The 17,052-nt window shown below is 50.3% G+C and overlaps 1 protein-coding gene across 1 annotated transcript in view; it reads right to left on the reverse strand.

Moving 5' to 3' along the window:
• The window catches only part of PODXL2 (podocalyxin like 2), a 28,451-nt gene extending 18,644 nt beyond the window's left edge, over positions 1–9,807 (reverse strand). Inside the window, exon 1 of the mRNA XM_084214207.1 lies at positions 9,735–9,807. Within this exon, the coding sequence (XP_084070333.1) occupies positions 9,735–9,783 (49 nt within the window). The 5' untranslated portion in view covers positions 9,784–9,807. The remainder of the gene's footprint in view (positions 1–9,734) is intronic.
• Positions 9,808–17,052: the final 7,245 nt, after the last annotated feature.

The following is a 17,052-nucleotide window of genomic DNA, read 5'->3' on the forward strand; positions in this document are numbered from 1 at the left end:
AGTTTCTATCAGATCACCCTGATCTATAGCTATATTATATGCAGGGAGGCTGATTCAAACCAATATTATTTACAACCAGTATGAATCATATTTTAAATCTGTGGGGTGAAAATCTGTTTTTTGGTTTGAACTTCAGTGCAGTCACATTGTTGGCTTTCACAAGTAAGGGCTGACCATTACAGGTAACAATTCGATTGTGACAACAGCAAACATCCACCTAACACTAAGCAGGAGAGCAAGCTGCATTTTGCACTTTTCTATCAACATTACACTCTTATTATTTCCATTTTAACTATTAGAAGGATTGACTGACACTTCTTGATTCCTAGATGAGACTTTAATTGTGATTTGTGTCAAGGTACATTCACATGCATATTGAACTCCAATCAAAATGCAAGAAAACGGCACCTGGGACTTGGCTTTATTCAGCTACTAAATACCATTATAAATATGGAGGCATAAGGAAAAAAATAAAATCACCAAAAGCTGTTTTATATTTAAAACAGTTTTGTTAAGCAAGTGAAGTAACTAATCTGGGTGAACTGAACCATTTGCTTTGCAGCCCTCTATCATTCAGCACATCAAAACTAAAAGATCTCATCATCTCACAGCTGATTTTTATTCATAGATTAGAAGGAAAAAGGACAAGTTTTCTTGCTTTCTCAGCTCAGACTCAGTTCCTCAATTGTTAATGAAGTAGTCACTGAACTGAACTAATTGAATAAGCTGAAATGAAGACTAATTTGGTATTTTTCTTTGATAACTGATTTTCTAGACAACAGATATGCAGCAGCTCTAATCCATCTGGACTTCAGTCAAACATCTGATACAGTGCCTCATAAAGAATTACAGGAGACACAAGAAAAGACACCTATTAGCAGGAAAACTGTAAGGCATTGGCTATACAAAAAATTACAGAGGCTTGTGCTGGAGAAAGGCTACTAGTGAAATTCCTCATGGTTTGTCTTTGGATCTGCTGTTTTATCACATTTTCCTAAGTGACCTTGCAACAAAAAGTAGGAAGGTGATAATGAAATTAGCCAAGGACACAAAGCAAAGAGACATCCTCGCTGCACAGAAAAACCACAGGTACAGCTAGGTGATCTTGAGAATGGGAATAACAGAAATATTATGAAAAGAAATAGCATAAAGTGATAAGCCCCTTGAGAACTAGCACAAAATATTTCTGATACAAGCTGGGAAAACATCCATCAGAAATGTCTTAAGAGGAGAAACTCCTGTATTAGGAACAGCTCTGAGATATCACTGGAATGCAGATGTGAAAATCCTTCAGAGTAGTGAAGTATTAGAAACAGAGATTTTACAAAGCACTGCTGAGACATCACCTGGGAGCTGCACACAGATCTGGATACACAAGGCCTGAAATGATTTAAGCAGAGCTGAACTGCCTTCAGGCAAGGGCACAGATGAGGCAACCTCCTGATGGTGCTACCCACCACTGAGCCCTACAGCTCCCCATCCCAGGAGCCCCAAACCAGGGCAAGTGCTGCGATGAGCTATGGGGCAATGGCACATGGGTTGGCCCTGGTGAGTTCATTGAAAACATTGGCAAGTTGGCACAGAAAGTTTGGAAGCCGCTGCCCACCTGACAACAGATTACCAAACCTGTCCTGGGAATACTGGAAGCCAGAAATGCATTTCTTAAATATTCTGCCTGCTCTGACCGTCTCCACCTTCCTCCACTATTCTCTCAAACTCATCAAATATCAAAAATTGGCTACACTTTGCATACACACTTGGGCCAGGCTTCAGCACTTCTCAATCTTGTTTATTTTGCCCTACTGACCCAAGGCAAGATCATCTGAGGCCTGAGCATCAACAGAAAGGAAATGGCAAAAGAGGCAGAGTATCAGAGGAGAAGAAAGCTACTGCAGCATCACAGAGCCAACCAAAACACCTCAGGACATCTCTAGGGATGTGCCAGCTCCTGAGCCATGCATGAACAGTGAAGTCCACAGCTGGAATCAAGAGCCTGCACACCCTTTGTGTGTGAGCACAGACCCGGGAAGGTCTGGCCAGGACAGCCCTGTGCTGGTTCTGGGGTGCTCAGCAGGCTCCATTGTGAGCTTCCCCAGCTGACAGGCAGCACCTGCACCACTGATGGAGCACCAGAGAGAGCACTTGTCTTGAGGAGCTTGCAGCTTAAGCAAACATGACAGAGAGCAGCAAGGAGGACAAAAGAAACATTATTCTCAAAGTTATCCAGCAAAGGAGAGCAGGATAGGAAGAGACCATGGCAGGCCCAAGGCCACATGGAATATTTGGTTTATATGTCACTGCAACTGACTGCCTGGATCCTGAGCAAGCTCTTTACCCACGCCATTGTCTCAGTTTCCCCTGACTCCCATTCACAGACACAAGGCTGATGTGGCACCTCAGCTTTCCAGCCACACTACAAAGCACATCCTGGGTCTTCCCAGCAGCAAGGCAAAGTCTCAAAATGCACCTCTGTGCCAGCATCTACACTGCCTCAAACCTCTTTTCCACCAACTACACTCTGTTAGGGCTGCCTACAGAGCTCAGCCAGAGCCCCACCCCTTTTACAACACACATCTCATGGCAGGTGAACCTGGTAATCCAGAGAGCTATTTCCATCCATGTCGGAAGCTCAGATGCTGGGAATTTGTTTACCCTCCTTTAACTCTGAAGTGTTTACTCAGTTAAAACCCCCTAAGCTGCATTATCTGGTTTACTGGGCTGCTTTCCTCAGCCCAAGATAAAACTACACCACCTCATCCCTAAGAATGAGTCATGCACAGCCTGAGCAAGACAGGTGTCTTGTCCCTGGGATGGATGTGAGTAACACTTTGGGATCTGATCTGCAGGCACAGGATGCAGAGACTGGTCTGGGGGAACCCTCTGTGCCAGCCCCAGCCTGAATGCCCCAGGGCTTAAAGAAGCACCACACCAGGGTACAAATCAGTACCTCTCCAGACACCATCCTGACACCACTTCATTCACGCCTTCTGCACCAGCAGCAAAACCCCAAAGGCTTGGGATGCCAAAAAGCAGCATGAAGATTTGCCATCTTCCCCCTCTCTTTCAAGCCTCTCATAAAGGAGCTCCACGCAGCTGTCAACTCCAAGGCAAAGAAAGAATCAAAGCATGAGCTGAGCTGGGAGGCAGGGGAGCACAGCTGAGAAAGGAAATCTAATGCCCAAGACCTCAGTTGCAGGACATTTTCCTCCCAGGACGGGTAACAGGGATTAGACAACTTCTACCAGCCATCAGCCTCCCGATTTTGTATTCTAAAACGCAGATCAAGTGATAGGAATAAAGAAACAAATGAATAAAGACCTGCAACTGTAGATGGGAGGGAGCAGGGAACGGAGCCAGGGCTCACCAGCTGCTTCAATGGGGCGTTTGTCTCTCATTTCTATTTTTGCGGCACCTCTGCGTAACCTGGAGGAGATGAGGCTGTGCATGCTAAAAAGGGCAGCCAGCCTTTGGGGAAACAGCAGGGCTTAGAGCACGGGAGGAAAAACCCTCCCAGAGCAGACAGAGGAGGGGCCAGAAAGCAGAGAAAGTGGGAGAGGTAGATTGAGAGGGGAGAGGGAACAAAGGCGGGACGGGAGCTCCTGCACTGGCTGCGCGCCGTCCCGCTGCCAGCACCCACAGAGGTGAGGTGGGGAGCCAATGCAAAAGGTGTTTCACCTCTGTGAGGAGCAGAGCAGGGTGATTCCAGCAGCAGGGAATAATGCTGCAGTGCTACCTTTCTGAGGCCGCTGAAAAAAAGCCAGCCAGGAGGATACAGATGAAAAGGGTTTGCTGGTGCTGACACCACTGACCCCTCAGAAAACAGTTCTGAGTCAAAGTGGCGAAGCTCGCTCTGTTCAGCTCAGCAGAGGATTCAACAGAACAGCCCCAGACAAGGAAATGAGGGAGTTTCATTCAACAACAGAAAAAAAAATCTGAAGAAAGACTATCTGCCATCTTTCTCACAAAGTGCTGTGAATAACAGCAGTTTCACAATTCTAAATAATTCTAAAAGAGCCCCAAAGTGTTTTCTACATTGGCTGACCAAAAATCACTTCATCCCTTTGCCACAAAGCAAGTCACCTCTCCATGGGACAGAGCAGCTATTTAAAAGCTCCCAACTGGCCTATTGAACAGGACTAGAAATTAAAGAGGAAATAAGTCATTTTTGTGTCCAGCTGAAATGAGAAGAGGGATTTGGGGAGATGAAATGGAATCTAGCTGTTGAAGCTGTGACTGTGTCAAAAAGCCTTTAAATTTTTTTTGCTTTTTAATTAGTAACAAGCAAAACTCAATTTCTCTCCAAGGAAACACACAATCATCCCTTAAGACATCACCACATCAGCTTGATCTGTAGAGGGGCTGGAGTGCTCTTCAGTTTACCCAACAGAAGGTTGGTTTTACCTCTCCTTCCTGAGTGTTGTGGCTACACCACAGTGCCATGGAGGCAGGATCAGCCTGCTGAAGAGAAGAACATTTGCCTGGGGCACACTCTGACCTACCTGTCCGTCACCACCAGCTAGCAGAGCCTGCATACCCCACCCAAGCACACCTGCACAGGGAGGGAGGTCAGAGCATGGTGGTACTGCCAAGGAAGCAGCCACAAGAATGTCCATCTGGCCCTGCTACCGCTGACCTTCCTTTCCAGCCCACCCCACACCCAGGAGCTACCCAACAATGTTATTTCCTAGGAGAGCTGGGTCAGGAATGGGTCATTTACTGATAATCAGTTAGGACAGAAACACAATGACCAGATGAGGAAAGCATCTGCCAGGGATATTCCCTCCCCCAGACCACTGTGCTGGAAAGGCTGGGGAGCAGGGCCCAAGGGCAGAGAGGAGAGAGGCCCCAGGGCAGAACGGTCAGGGCACAAACTTCCAGAACATAACAAAATCCAGGGTAATTTAAATAACAAAAAGGGATCCCAACCACGGCCAGTGGAGGAAGAGGCAGAAATGTTGTTTAACTGAGGGATGTCCAAGCTGACTCCCACACAGTCACCTGGAGCGTCTGCACTCCAAACCCTGAACAGCTTGCACAGGGATGACCGTGTATGAAACCAAGCTCTTTTGGTGCTCATTCAGAGTTACAGACCACAGCTGTTCTGGGACACACCACCTAAGAGAACTCTCCCCCTGCAGCTCCCACACAGCCTTATTTCTGCTCTCCCACACTACATTAGACTACTTACACATCCAGCCATGGCCCTAATCTCAGAGATCATTTCCAATTAGGGCTTCAGAAAACAAGATCAGACTGCCATCCTCCTCTGGTACTGCCGGCAACCAGGTCCCTTAGTGAGTGTCCCTCTAAAACCATCCACCTTCCTGTGTCTCCAGCATGTTTTAGAAAGCAATAGGAAAAGCACTTGGTCTGCAGGGAGCACATACTGACCTACCTACACCAAGAAGAGCAACAAGGCACAACGGAAGAAGCCCTTGCAATGGGACAGCTCTTTAGAGGATGTTGTGCCAGCATCTTTAAGCTTTTACAGAAGCACAATGAGAGCTCCAGCTCCACCCAGCTGCAGGGAGTGCGTGTCTGCACGTCCTGGGTGGGCACCAGCTCACAAAGAGCTGCCAACATCCGCTCCCTTGGTGCTTCAGCAGAGAACACCCACGGCACGCAGGGCCAGGTACAGCCGTGGGAAACAGCACAGCACTGCCAGGGCATGCGCCTGCTTTGGCAGATAACTGCAGATGTGCCCTTTGTCAGACTGTTGCCTGGCATCCAGGGGTGCTGGGCATCCTCATCCCAAGGCCAAGATGGGTCAGGTCTCCTGTCCTTAGGATCTGTAACATCCAGACTGCTCTAAACACCTCCACCCATTCACACATAGAGACTCCATGCGAGCAGGAGACACTTCAACATGCCGGCCTGTCCTCCCCCCTCTGCTCAACCATTCATGCCTGGAGCCACAATCTCACTTGGTTGCAGTCTCCCAGACTGTTTGCCTTCACTCCCTCCCTGGATTGTCTCGTAGCCTTCACACCTCCCTCCTCTGCTGCCACCACGTCTGCTCTCCTCCTCAATTCCTGCTATTGACAATGGCAGCTCCCAGCTCGGGGCCAGGGGAGATGCAGCCCCTGGGAAAACAGCATTGGGTAGACAATTCTGCACAGTAGAAGTGAATTTTCTTTCCTCAGTTATCTTTCATAGGCCTCTTCAAACAGCCCACGGACCCCCAGGGGTTAACAGTCCATGGGATGAAAGCCACTAATCTAAGAGAAAAACCACAGCCCACAGACTTCTTTGCCCTCTCATAGGCCCAAAGCATTTCACCTGACCCACCAGGCCTATCTTCCCCTTCTCCCTCTGTCCCAGCCTGGACTATGTACCCCACAAAGCTCACTCTGATTTCCAGCACACCCAATAAAGGCACTTGCCTGCTTCTTCTGCTAAGCCTTCCTGCCCAGGCAGAGCAAGCAATACCTCGGGTGCCTGAGGGACTTCCCTTGAGACATGATCACCTATCAAAATGTAACTGAAACCTGTTACACCCCAAAAGGTCCTCAAATCCCCTGGCATATTGCTGAGCACAAAACACTCCACTCCAGCCCTGCAGCAGAGCAATGACAACCACCCCACCACACACTGCATCCCCAAAAGGCTCCAATCTCCAAACAGCTTCAGGTATCCTAGGCAAAAAAAAAGGCTTATGCAAAGGTTTGGTGGTCCCAGGGCACATATATGGCTTCTGACTGCCTTCACAACACCAGGCAGGACAAGAGGAGCCATGGTTGCAGTTGGCATATAGAGGGAGGGCTGCAAAGCTGGTTTCCCAGCACCAACAAATTGACCCCAACCAAGAATGTACATGCAAAGCCTGGTAACCACAACAGGGCTTCAGCAGGCACAGGGACAGTGAGGGACTGATCTGAGCCCCAGCAGGGTGCACCTTCCTTGCCAGCATCCCTGGCCCTCTGAATAAACCAACACACGTGTTTTCTTGGCCTCGGTGCAGGCTGTGCTCGTGTGGCTGACAAATAGCCTCTCTCCATTCTTTTGGGATTACGTGTTTCAGTAATGCCCTGGTTTCCACAAACAGCCAGCAAGAATGAGGAGCCAGTTCTCCCAAGCACCAGCTGGGAGCTGAGGTGCACCTTCCTGCAGCCCCTCTGCCCCAGCCCTGCAGTGGGGCTGTCAGTGCTGCTGCTCACCCAGGTACCCACACAATGCCACAGCTTCTTCCCAGGCAGAGCGAGTGGGAAAACTTCTGTGCACTCTGATCTGCAGCTCATCGCCAGCAGCTTCCCCTTGAGGGCTTAATGTGGTTATTTCTACCCCTGATGCCTGTAATTAAATGAACATTTCCTTATGGCAGCGAGGCGGCCAAGGAAAAACTGACTACAGGGAATTTTCATTCATCCTGATCTATACTCCCTCATCTCTGGCTTGTTCACACAATGCTAACAAGACATCTTCTAAGCAGGCAGAAAGAAAAAAAAAAGCCTTTAACAGCCCACATGCAGACAACCACCTGGGGAGACAAAAAGAGGAAGGAGACCAATTCGCTCCTTCTCCCCCTGCATCATTTTTCTACTTGCAAAACCAAAGGGGCTCAGATACCCTAGAGCCTGTAGAGATGTTTCCAAACTCTGCCAACAGACTTGTACTGCCCAGCAGTCTGATGGGACCCTGATGAGGGACATGTCCCATTTCAGCACAACCTGCAGGTCTATGGAGGCTCCCAGTCCAGGGAAACATGTGGGACAGTCAACCCAGCTCCCTCTCAGGTATGAACTGCTCCTGTCCTGTGCTACTGGAGAAGTGAGGCCAGAGTGCACTGAATTATTTCAGACTGGACCTGATCCTGAACCCCTGAGCAAAGCTACCACCCAGAACAGAGCCTGAGGTACAAATTCCCAGCAGTCTGCACCTCCACTTCTGACCTCCCATCCGGGTGGAAGCCCACTGGTCTGGGGACATCCAGCCAACCCCGCAGTACTGCCACAGCCCACCAGGATTACAAATTTCACTAGATTAGGAACTGAGCTGTCCCTGGGAGCTGCTCCTCACCTCCTACCCCTGTGCCTCTCCCTGCTAGGACAGCAGAGAGGATCGCAGGAAAAGCCAAGCACCCAAATCCTCCATATCACCACCAGCTGGAGAACACTACTAGAAAGTTTCCAGCAGCCTCAGCAGAATAGGAAGCATATCCTCCCCCAGCAAGCAGTACCAGCGATGGTCCTTTTGTGTGCCACATTTTAAAACCACCATGAGGTCCCTCTCCTTCCTGTGCAGAGCAAACAGAGCTTTCCAGCTATGGGGATGGGGTCAACCCTTACTGGCAGATTGGCAAAATGGGATTGTGGCAGCTCCCCCCCCCCCCACATCTTACACTCTTCTCTGGAGGAGGCAGAGGTTTGGCAGAATTTGGGCATAGGGGTTTCCTGCTGAGACATGGCTGAAGAACCTTTGCCAGCTATGCCCAAAGTATTCCCTTAGCATGGACAACCTGCCTGGAGGAAACCACAGAATTGGCTCCCTCCTCAGCTCCAGAAAGACTTATTGCTTCTGTGCCACAGAGTATTGGCACAAAACCCCAACAGGTTTTCAGATCCATTTTGCTCTTTAAGCTCGCTATTGTTTGCAAACCTAAAAGGCTTTATCTCTTCTCTTTCAGGAGCCTCAAATGACAGAGACTAACAGCCCATAGACAGAGCAGCTCCACAGATGACACATTCCCCCATGAACATTTTCAGGAAATTGGGATAATAAAGGAGATGTGCCAGGGGACTGGATGTCACTGTATCACAGCTTGGTCGTGCTGGAAGACAGTGACTGGTTGGTAAGTCAGCCCTTCCTTCCCTGTCAGAATGACTCAAGACAAAGACTCCCCCACACTTCAAATGCCCCCGTTCAGAACTCCCGTTCCACACCAACCAGATTTCTGTACAAAGGGATGGATTAGGGAGGAAGAGGACAATCTCGGCCTCACGGATTTTTGGGGGATCCCTTTGTTGGGAAATTTCCCCAGACTATTTAAAAATAGAAGCGGAGCCTTCATAACCATTCCGGGTATAATTATTCCTGCACTTAACTGCCTTTTCCTGGCACCCTACCTCTCCTCCAAATTTCAAGAGAAGGCTCTTGGGGAATCGTGGAGCAATTTGCGGTGGCCCGTTCTTTGTATCAGTTTCACGGTAGTTCGCAAAATCACCACGACGCCAGACGAAGCCACCGACATCCAAACGGGCGGTGCGGGGCAGCGCTGCCGCAGCCGAGACCGCCCCGGCCGGGCCGAACCGCGACCACCCGCCCGCCGCCGCCGGTGCCCGCGGGTGCCGTGCCGGGTGCCCCATCTCCGGGCGGGAGAGCCGGAGAGCAACCCACGTGCATCCAGCCCACCGTGCCGGGCACGCAGGGGGCCCTGCCAAGCTCCGGGGGTCCCGGGGCAGACAGCGGCTGCCCCAGAGGGCTCTGATGCCCGGGTGGGGGGCAGTGCCAGGCACACAGGGGAGCTCCAGGGTGGGAGATGGGAGCCGCCGCAAGTCCCGGTACCCGGGGTCAGCGGTGCCTGCGGGAAGCGGCGGGGTGATGGAGACCAGCCCGCTGCAGAGGTCCCGGCGCCCCGGGGCATTGGAGCCGCGGCGCACCGCTGTTCCCCGGGGTGGGGGGGGATGAGCAGACCCGCCTCCCGCCGGGGGTCTCGGCGCCCGCGGAGGGGATGGACACCCACCCGCCGCCCAGCCCGTAGGGATGGCAGCGCCTCCCGCCGCGCCAGCCTCACTCACCGGCGGCCAGAAGCAGCAGCAACGCCGGGGCCCGGTGCAAGGGCTGCATGGCGGCGGCCGCTGCCCTGCCGCACCGCCTCTTCATGGGGAGCGGGGCCGCCCCGCCGCCCGCCGGGCTCTGCCCCTCGCCGCCGCGCCCGCCCGCCGCCCGGCCCCGCTCCGCATCCCGCCGCCCGGCGCCGCCTCCTCCTCCCGCCGCCGCCGCCGCTCCGGGGGCGGGGAGCCGGCAGGGGGGTCCGCACTGCCCACCGGCCGCGCGGAGCGAGCGGCGGGGCGGGGGCGGAGCGCAGCCCTCCTTTGCTCCTAATTTCTGGCCGCGGAGCCACCGCCCACCCGGCCCGCGCCCCCGGCCGCGGTCCCCGCACGCCGGCCCCGGTGCCCACAACGAGCGCCGGCGGCGCGGCTGCTTGCGCCGGGCGCGGGTGATCAGCCCCGCCGCGGGCAGCGGGGATGCGCTGGGCCCCGCCGACAGCACGGGCACAGCCCCCGGCCGGGAGGGCAGAGCCCCCGGGAGGGCAGCTCCCCGCCAGCCGCAACACCGGGACAGCGACGGCCCCCAAACCAGAGACCCTCCGCATCCGCCCGCTGACCTCTCCTTAGCTGTCCACGGGTAACGGAGCCACCGCTTCTCCCTCACCCCTCAGTTTCCACCTCACTTCATCACCTGGAAAAACTCCCGCTGGGCAAATTCGTTTCCCCACCTCTGGAGGGCATCTGGTCCAAGCCCCTGGTCAGTGGGTCACCTACAACCAGTTTCCTAGGTCCATGACCCGATGGCTTTTGAGTATCCCCGAGGCTGGAGACCCCACACCTTCTCTGGGCAACTTGTGGCATTGCTCACCCTGACAGTAAAATGTGTTTCCTGATGTTCAGAAAGAACATCCAGTGTTTTGGTTTGTGCCCATTGCCTCTTGCCCTGTTACTGGGCACCACTGGAAGGAAATGTGGCCCTGGATACCATCAGTACCTTTATGGTAAAGGCACATCTCTGGCTCCCATTTTATTTGGTGTTGCCAAGACCTCCACGTCCTTTCCTGCCAAGCTGGTTCCCAGCTGGATGGCCCCAGCATATTCTGGTGCATGAGATTGTTCCTCCCCAGGTGCAGCCCTTTGAAAGCCTTGCTGGACTGCAGGAGGTTCCTGTCAGCCCACTTCTCCAGCCTGTCGAGGTCCCTCTGGATGGAACCTTGACTCTCTGGCTTATCAACCAGATAAAGATATGCAGATATGGAGCTCTTCCCAGTTTTGTGTAGGTATCCTGAACTTCACCATTTTATGGTCACTGCAGCCAAGGCTGCCTTTGACCTTCACAGCCCCAACGAGCCTCTCATTGCTGCTTAGTAGGAGATCCAGCAGAGCATCTCTTCTTGTCGGTTCTTTTATCACTCATTGCATCCTGAGGCTTGGGGTGTTGCATCTGTTTCTGAAGCTGGGTCTGTGTTGGAGCCTCTGCCCTAGCAGGGACAGCTGCTTTGACACCTGCTGGGAAAACCATTCCATGGTGTGTCACCACCATATCCAAGACTGTCACATTGATACTAATTCAGCTGATGTCCCCTCTTTCATGCCCTTCTGTGCAAACTGCTGTGTGCTCTATTAAAAAAAAAAAAAATCTATTGCAGCAGTTGTGGAGCAGTTGTGGTGGATAGCATAGCAAAGGAATATGCTGAACATCCTGCTGAAAATCATTATTACAGCAACAAGACCAACTGCTCCAATTACACTAAATTTCAAATTAAACACATATTTAGTTGCCTCAGGGCACAGCATTACAGTAAATGACTCAAGCAAGAGCTTTGTCAGACAGGTGCCCAAGAAACAAGGCTCAAGAGGTCCTGCAATACCACAGCAGTTGTGAAGGAACACGTGTCAGCTCCCTGCACTTCAACCCCTTTTGCCAGCTGGATGAACTACAGCCATCCCACTCCCATCCTGCAGGCCTGCACAGAAAAACTGTGCAACTCTTAGTTCAAGGCCACAAATATAATATAACTCCTAACCAAAGGACCCAAAAGCATCCTGGTCCCTTCTCACTGGGCACTCAGCTCAAGATTTCAAGTTTTCCTCAGCAGTGGCTAGGACCCTTTCTCTTGGGTTTCAAAACAGCTTTCTCATCACACATTCTAGGAGGGCAGGGGATGCTAAAATCCAACATTGCAAGTTCCAGCTGAGGAAACAGCTGTACTGTCATGGCCTCACCAAATGTCTTTGTGCTTGCAGGGCTTGTACTGTGGGCTTGGTACTCTGCCTCTCCCACACAGCACGTCCCTGAGACAGCAGGATGTAGCTCTGAGGGTGATCAGGAGTTTAAATTCAAGCATTCTTATTCCTTAAGTAAGTGTTCATTAAAAACACACTGAGTCTTTATTTTCCTGTAAATAAATTGATTTGTTGTTGTTGTTGTTTGAAGAATGAATCTCCCAAAATGGATGGTGGTTTTTTTTTTCTGTCATGAACTTGCTGGTTTTCAACAACTAGGAAAAGGTGTCAAGGTGCCATAACCTGCTGAACTCTGTAATGAATCAAACAGCCACCTGAGGGTAGTTGCTATTATTGATACTGACCTTAGCAGCTCCTAGCAGGCTGGCCCTGACACATGTCACCCATTTGTGCAGTTGCCAGCCTCTTTTTGCCAGCTCTTTCTTTCCATCATCTGCTCCAGTGCTGCAAGTTCCCCCAGCACGACTGGGGCAGGTAACAGACTGGCTGCACCCCTTCCGCAGCCTGGCAAGGCAAAGCTGACAGTCTTGGACCAAAGTTCTTGCTTTTGGCTTCTTTTAGACCACATCCATGCAGGGCTCTGAAAGTCCTTTTTATCCCAGAATCAATGCAGCCCCCAGCCCCCACCAAGCAGGAAATGCAGCAGGAACTACCGAGCTGTCGCTTACCCATTAGATGAGATAAAAACACTTTAGTGCACTGAGATTCTAGCCCAGGCATGGCATTTAATGAATGCTCTTGTCATTTTTCACTTTGTTGCTGGTAATTTGGCTGTCTTTGCATGCAGGTGGCTTACTACAAGTGGGTAACTAAAAGCCTTTCAGATCTCCTGACCCTGCCACATCCAGCTCCCAAATCTCAGAAGCTCATGGCGCTCCCTGGATTTATTTTGACATTACACATCAATCTCAGACTGAGCAACAAAGAGGGAGTATGAAAGGAGAAGATACATCTTAGGCAAGAAAATTAAATAAAATTAGTGGCAACATCGATCAGCCAGGTCAGCGCTGCCAGTGGAGCAGAAAACAGCCGGCAGAGATGGGCAGCACCAGCTCTCTTTAAACAGCAGCACCAGCTTCAACCGAGCACAGCCCCTGCATCTCCATTTCACACTCCCTGGAATAGGTGCAGCTGGCTTGGCTCTCTTCTGAGGCATTGACAGCTTTATAGTCAAAGGCTTGTCATTTCTCATTTGATCTCCCTCCAGCCTCCCTACCTGGTGTATATTCTCATACGATGTTCAGAGCACTGGTAAAAGAGGCTTTACAATTGCACTAAATGCTTTTTTTATAGCTGCTTCAAAGCTGTTCAGAAATTTTTCTGGGTATTACCATTATCTGTGCTTTTCTGTTCTTCCCCAAAATTGTTCAATTTCACAGTTACGTCTGTTAGGCAGAATCAGAAAGCAAGTGTGTATTTTAGGCTGGCAAAACTGAAAATCCTTCTGCTGTCTCCCCCTGTGAGTTACTGTACCGGCTTTTGCCTTCAGGAAATTCAGCCAGCTTTCCCATTTCAGAGGAAGGGTCACATTTTGTTCCAAGATGCCTGCAAACAAATGCTACTGAGGTAGAGGAATGAGGTGATAGCTAAGGGAAAGAATTTGGTGACTAGGGCTTGTCAATTAAAAAAGAAACTAACCACAAAGTCTAATCTCAAGAGAAATTGAACTTATTTTGAAACTCCACGTGAAAAAAAAGCAGCAACTCATTAACTTGAAATATGCTGGTGAGATGTTTTATTCTCCTAAATACAGCAAAACTGAGTTCATCTGCAAAGGTGAAAGTGATCTATTGCCTGTGCTCAGCAGAGCAAGAAAGTAAACAATAAGCAAAACAAATAAACAGTCAGATGTTAAGTTCTGGCAGTGTTACAAAATGCAAGATGTCACTAGCACCAGGAAAAGGGTTTAACCCTTCTTTCTTTGCCCACTGACACTTGTCAGGGCAACAAAAGGTGGTCTGTGTCCATTCTTAGATCAGAAGGAAAAAATGGGCTGTTCCCATCACCTTGATTGCCTGCTCTTTGGGACAGAGGCTGGGTGACACAGCAGGCTTGTGGCACACCATGCAATTTAACACAATCTTCTATAGAGCCTTTTGGCATCTCATCCCTCCAGAAGAGGAAAATTCCCTGCCCTGTCCAGCCCCTCCTTCCTTAGGCACAAAGAAAGATTTAACCTCTCCCTTTTTCCAGAATATGTGAATTTACTTCAGAGCCTCTGAAAAGCTTTGTATAAGCTCATTTGCTGACTTAGCCTTTTTAATTCTGGGACACCATGAAACCTTTTGACTGTACCAAGCAGGGGCGGGTACCTGCTCTATTCCTGCGTGGCCCAGGCATGCAGCCATTCTCTGGGCAAAACACACAGGTCCTGCTCGCATCCAAAATCCTGCTGGGGAAGATCTACAATAAATGCTTCAAGAGGAGAGACGTGGAGCAACCAATGCCTTCCAGAATAGGCTGTAGTTAGAAGGAATTCTGCTCTGTTTAAAGTGCCAGCAAGATTTTCTCTATCAGTTTGGGACTTTCTTCATCTCTGCATCAGTTCGTTCCCCTTAAGGGACAGCACACTGCCCACCTGGGCACAGTGGTGCTGCCAGCCCCGCTTCTTTCCCATCCCTGGTGTGGAGTGCAGGGCAGAACAAGCACAAGTTGTGCTTTACTTCCCCGTTTCCACATGCCCGTGCTGCCTGCCACCCCTAAAGGTTCGTGTTTCTCTCCTCACTGAAGTGGAGCTGATTGCTGCATTAACAGCCACTCTGACAGCAAACCTCAGCGGATTCTTAGAGGGCAGAGCAAAACAGAGCTCTATTGAATTTGATTAAGGGGCCACAATAACCTTTAACAGAGTCACCTGGGGCAAGGAGGCTGACAGATCTCCAGCTGAAATCTCTCACAGGTTTCCCCACAGCCCAGGGGACAGGGCTCCTCGCTCGAGGGGAATGGCAATCAGGTCACACTGCTCTGTCACAGCCCTCCATTTACACAAGGGGTGACTTCTGAGCCCCCAGCCAGGAAGGAGAAAGGAGTACATCTCTTTGGGGCCATTCACATCATCCAATCTGGACCTCTGTTCAGCTTAGAGAACCCCTTTATGTTGAGCTTATCAACTCAGACAGTAAACAAATTACTTTCTGTAAGGGATGAAAAATCTGCAGAAATGAAGATGTCATGAGGGCAGCAAGCCTCAAATCTTCTAAGGCTTTTAGCTGGGGCAGAAGGACAAGCAAGATAAAGCCCAGTAAAGCCAGAGGGTTGATGACAAGGCACAGGAGGTTTAGTCTTAGCTCTGCCTGTTTTAGAGATATGACCAGAGCCTGAAGAAGTTACTGTCAAACCCTCATTGTGCCAGGTTTGAGGAGCACACAGCAGGGAGCAGAGCACAGCAGCCAGCAGGACAGCCCCAACAGAACTCAAGACAGAAGGGCAGCTCAGAGATGAGACCCAGATTCAACCAGAAGTCCAGATCCTCGGAGAAGGATGAGATGAAGCCAGACCAACACCAAAGCAGTCAGTCCCTAGGTCAGAGCCAAGGTCTATGATGGCAGCCATCATCCAGGAGTCACTTGGCAGGACCATGGTAGAAGATGACCAAGATCAGGAAGGCAGTCTGTGGATCACAGCCCAAAGCAATAGGTACTTTGGGCAGGCACAGGGAGACATACACCCATATCTCCCCTCTCAAAGCTCACATAAGCCCCAGGCTGAGCTTAAATAGAGCACCAGGCCATAGGTGTGGATAGAGGCCCAAGAGAGCCTGGTCAGGGCAATTAAGGCTTATTAGCCTCAGAGCCCAGATATTAAACTCTCTCCTTGAACAGTGACTTAAGAAGGCGAGGGGGAGTTCCTATCTTTTAATGGGCAAAGTATCTTCACTGGGTAGAAGCCAGAGGTGCTTTGTAACTTTTCATTCTAAACTGAAAAGGCTAATGTCATCTTCTGAAAAACTATTTTAATAGCTGACTAAGCTGGAATGTGGGTATGTATTTTCAGAGTGGAGGGATCAGCCTGTACCTGAAGAGGGCTGGTAACTCTTGCCTCTGAGAGCCAGTCAGTGACTCATAGGCTCTACTGGTACTCCTGCATAGGTGTTTCTGTGGGATTTAATGGGTCTGAAGCTCTTCAGCATCTCTTAGACAGGACAGTTACTGTCAGATCTCCCTGAGCACTAGATCACTCAAAGAAACTTGGCACTTCCTCTGGGTTCCAACAGCCTTACCTCTCCTTTAGAGAGAAGTGACTTGCAAAATGAGCAGAAGGGAGCACAAGCCTTTCCAAGGTGCTTTTGCTGTAAAATGCAGAGCTCAGCAGCCCCTTAAGGCTGCTCACAAATGTTTAGAGGCCGAGGGGCATGCTGGATGGCTGGAATCCTTGGCAGACCAGTGCTCCATGATAATGGAGACATTAAATCAGTGATGGCAGCAAGAACTGCATAATAGATGCAAAATACAGCAGAAGCCTGATCCAATTTTGGCTCTGCTTTGTTAAGTAGAAAAGTATTTTAGGAGATGGAAAAATACTAGGAAGTTTAGAGTGCATCCTTGCTGCAGCACAGTAGATGCAGCTGTTTGCAGTGACTCACCTGTATCTGTGGATCCACATCTGCTGTAAACATATTCCCACACTGTCTTCATGTGCTGGAATTCAGGTGAGTTGAGGTCAACAAGGGCAGAGCTGGAAGCACCTGAAACAGCTCTCCTGGCTGGACTGCAGCTGGCTGGGCTGCACTAGGATGGGAAGATGCCCCAAACCAACACAACTGCTGCATCCTCAGCACTGACACACTGGGAAAGCCCTTGTCACCCAGTTTCCAGATAGTTCTTTAGTAAACACAGTGGAGATGGACAGGGAAGCTTCCAGCAAAGGTCTGGCATGGGAGAAAGTGAAAATGCTGAAAATGTTAATTTTTCCAAGAGGCTTTGGCATTAGTCTGGGGAAAACCACACATTACTGAATGTAGAACTTCACCTGTTCAAGGGGCATCTGCCACTTGACAGGCAAACTCAGAAACAACCACTGGCACACTAGATGAGCCCATGACTTGCAGATGTAGTGTGTTGCTTTATGATCACAATAAAGGCATAAGCTAAACTCTGCT

The sequence above is a fragment of the Fringilla coelebs genome (genome assembly GCF_963513975.1).
Source record: "Fringilla coelebs genome assembly, chromosome: 13".
Lineage (NCBI taxonomy): Eukaryota > Metazoa > Chordata > Aves > Passeriformes > Fringillidae > Fringilla > Fringilla coelebs.